The sequence below is a fragment of the Triticum aestivum genome, chromosome 6A (genome assembly GCF_018294505.1).
Source record: "Triticum aestivum cultivar Chinese Spring chromosome 6A, IWGSC CS RefSeq v2.1, whole genome shotgun sequence".
Classification (NCBI taxonomy): domain Eukaryota; kingdom Viridiplantae; phylum Streptophyta; class Magnoliopsida; order Poales; family Poaceae; genus Triticum; species Triticum aestivum.
The window spans coordinates 389,561,239-389,565,068 of NC_057809.1; the positions used below are offsets into that span (position 1 = coordinate 389,561,239).

Below are 3,830 nucleotides of genomic sequence, written 5' to 3' on the forward strand. Positions count from 1 at the left end.
CTCACCGGTGCATCATTCAATATTCTTTAATCAGCGCGTGATCTCTTCATTTCAGTTGTATCTAAATTCTCTCAAGTATCTTCGTTCATTTCATAATTCTTCCCAGTGTTCCTTTATCTTTTCTTCGTTCATTTTCATTTCTTATGGTGGTTCTTCCAGATTTCTCTTCCTTATCAATTTATTCATTGTCAATCCTACCGGTGGTTCATAGAAGACCTTCCCAAGTTGGCGCTATATCTCTCTTAATCCTTGCTACGATAATAAGTAGTGTGCCAAATCCGTTGATTGTCATCAATCTAAATTGGTGAAGGATACGCATAATGTAATTCTTATTCTTATTTCATCGAGCGAATTCAATTCCCTATTCCAGAGGCTCATCAAATTCTAGATCTCAATTGTTTCATCTTCTATTTTTCCCAGAGTTCCTACCTCTCGCAATTATATCACCACGAGATCCATCTAAATCCTTACAAGGTTTCACCTTGTGTTTTTCGACCTCTCTTTCCTTCCGTTTGATCATTTCTTTTGTTGCCAGAGTTCTTCATGAAGGTTCTTCATGATGGTTCATCAAGGATTTAATTCCTTCTCGAAGTGTTCGTCAAGATTCTTTTCAGGGGAGCTCAAGTTTTCTTCTTCTTGCTATCAGGAGTGCAATTCTTTCTACCGTATCATTGGAGGTGGTATTATGTCATTCTTGATATTTTGAGCTCATGTTTCATGATTCACATATTGTTAAGAATGAGGTATTTTAAATCCATCAACCTATTCGTTGGAATTATCTTGGGTTATATTTCACCTAGAGCGTTCCCTAAGGATTGTTGCTACTTATGGTGCTCATAAATGACCCAAGTTCTTCTTTCATCCTTCTGGAGAAATAAGTTTCTTGTCTCCTTGCTCATACCAATCCAATTCTTTTTTCCGTGAGTGGCAGGTTGTCACCTCATAATCTGAGATGTATTCCATAAGACCATATCGAGCTTATTCTTTTTGTTGTTGGTTTTTTTCCAACAACTCCGTTCGACCCTTCTCCTAAGGATACCTTTTCAAGCTCTTTTGTAGCAGAAGTTAGCATTTTCTTCTACATTCTTTTGTCTCAATTATCTTTATTCTATTCTTTATCCCGGAGGTCTAGTGATGTTGCTCTTTTCACTCCTCATCTCGGTTTGTCAAGATCATGTTCAATTTCTTCCATTTACAGTCGAAGTGCTGTCCAAATTATATCAGTCTTATTCCTTCTCTATCTTGTGTAATCGGAGTGTCGTGTCCTCTGCTCAAGTTCTTTTCATCATATCAAGTTTGCATAACTTCTCAATTGGAGTGCTACTCGAAGTTGTTCTTCCTTGTCCCTCGTTTCTAACGGAGTGTTTTCAACCTCGTTCATCTCCGTTGTATTGTTTTCTCGAAATGGCTTAACCTTTTTCAAGGTTCCTTGGTTTTACTCATTAGTCAAAGAAGCAACTTAGTTTTTTACCACTTATCTTCCTTTTTCCATTGTCCCTCCGGTGCCATTCTAGATCTCGGGACGAGATCCTCTCGTAGTGGTGGAGTGTTGTAATGCCCCGAGACCGATGTGCCAGGTGTCCTCTGCTTATTTGCTGTTGTTGCCATGTCATCCACTTGCGTGTTGCATCTTGTCATGTCATCATGTGCATTGCATCATCATGTTTTCAAAACTTGCATCCGTCCCGGCCTCCCCGTTCCTTCTGTTGTCCGTTTTGAGTCCAACCACACTGGCACACGCCCGCGACATGTCTGAAATATTATTTTATAAGTGGCCGGAAAATGTTCTCGGAATGGGTTGAAAGTTGGCATGCGGTGTTGTTTTGTTGTCAGTAGACCACCTGCCAAGTTTCATCGCATTCGGAGTCCGTTTGACGCCGCAACGGATAAATATAGCGGCAATAGTAGCCGGTCTAACGTCGGACGTTTTCGGTCTCCGGAAATAGTCGCCGGGCCTCTCCTCTTCTATTTTATCAGCCCTTTGCCTTCTGTACTAACTCTCACCGCCAGGCCCTACCTAACCTCTCTCGTCAGTCCGCAGACCTCCTCCAGCGCGCGTCCGAAATCTGTCCTGGACCCGACCCGGACAGTCGCTACCGTTGGGTCCGGATCATCCCCTAACATCTACAAAATATCACCGTTTTCTTATTTGGACTCCCTAGCTATTTTATCCAGGATCGTCCGATTACGATCGGATGGACTGAGTAGCCCCTAACCTAACCAACCTACCTATATATACAGTCAACCCTAATTTCTAGGGGAGTTGTCCCATCCATCCCTCTCGGCCGCCGCCGCTAATCCTCTCGGGATCCCCTCACTCAATCTCCCTCGATCCCATCACCCAGCCAACCAGAGCCACCCTCCTCTCGATCCAAATCCTCTCCAACCTCCTCCTTTTCCCCAATCCAGCGCGCCCGAGCTCCACCTTGCGTGTCTTCCTCCTCGTCCTTCCAGCCGCAGCAGACGAACAGGAGGTCTCGCACCTGCCTCCTCCTTGTTGCCTCGCTCGAGCCCAACAGGAGAGGAGCCCCGGCCACCGAAGCTCTCGCCGCCGATGAGCCTTGCCAATCCCCCCGCCAGGTCAAGCGTTCCCCGTCGCTCCTCTTCATCGCATGTTTTCTTCTCCCTCCATTTCTCCCTCTCCATCTCTCACTCTTCTGCTCTCTGTAACAGGAACACCAGGGACCATCCTCGCCGGTCTCCAGTTCGCCTCGCACGCGCCGGGGTTTCCCAAGCCGCGTCCTCGCAGGATCCGTCGCCCCGCCAAGTTCCTCGCCGGAGCACCTGCTGCCAAGTCCACCCATTGCTCCATACGGGAGAGGAGCTCCCCACAGCAACACCGAACCCATCCATCTGCAGCGCCATGGCCTCATTGAGTTTCTTCCCACGCCGGTGCCTCAAGCCGCCACAGACCGCTCTAGATCCGGCCGGCCTCCGCCAAGTCACCGTTCCTTCGGATCCCGTCGTTCCTGGGTCCTCCTCGCGCCTTCGACTTGCGGCTCCACCGCCCCGTACGGATCTTGGAGCCGTCCTTGCCTGCTGCTGCTCCTTGCATCCCCAGCGCCCCTGCCTTCTCTCCGTCCTGCTCGTCCGCGTCGCCCCAAGCCCGCCGGCAGCAGCACCGCTTGACTCCCTCTTCGTCTTCGGCAACTACTAGCAGCGCTGAGCCCTACCCTGCCTCTGTTCTTTCGAACTAGGGAAGAGGACGCCCCTGCCTAGCTGCGTTGACCGCCCTTTTCCTTCGCCTACGTGAACCGCTCCACCACGTTGGCCCAGCGTCTCCAGCGAGGCCCAGCTGCGTGACCTACCGGCCTCCCTCCTCCACCGAGTGGGCCGAGGCCCATGGTGAGGCCAGCTGCGCGCCTAAGCCGGCCTGCCCGTGAGGCCGCCGCCAACCTCCCTCACTAACTGGGCTTGGCCCATGGTGAGCGCCTAGTTTCAGCCTGCTGTGTTTTTTTTCGGATCTGGGGATTTAGCTGTTATTCCAGTAAAACAGTTTTGCAGAAAACCCCTTCATGATCATGCATATAATAACTCTCCAACCATGCATCATATGTAAAAACTTTATATATGAAACTTGCTTAGAATTTCATCTAGTTTAATAATATGCAACTTTCATCTATGTTTAAAATGCTTAAGATGTTGTTGGTTTAAACTTGCTTAATTAACTTGCTAAAATGATTTATTTCGTAACTAAATAATCGTAGCTCCGATTTTAATAAACTTTATATGTAAATGGGGTAGAAAAATGCCTAGTTTAACATGGTGGCATCATTTTGCATGTTTAAAAACTCTAAAATTATGTTTAGGGCAGAATAGTACCAAACCTA

At 47.7% G+C, this 3,830-nt stretch overlaps 1 protein-coding gene across 1 annotated transcript; it reads left to right on the forward strand.

Moving 5' to 3' along the window:
- The first annotated feature begins 2,230 nt into the window (after window positions 1-2,230).
- On the forward strand, window positions 2,231-3,602 carry LOC123130657 (uncharacterized). The gene is made up of 2 exons (XM_044550489.1): window positions 2,231-2,580; window positions 2,674-3,602. The coding sequence occupies exons 1-2, from the start codon at window positions 2,555-2,557 to the stop codon at window positions 3,155-3,157; spliced, it is 510 nt and encodes a 169-aa protein (XP_044406424.1). The 5' UTR covers window positions 2,231-2,554; the 3' UTR covers window positions 3,158-3,602.
- The last annotated feature ends 228 nt before the right edge of the window (window positions 3,603-3,830 follow it).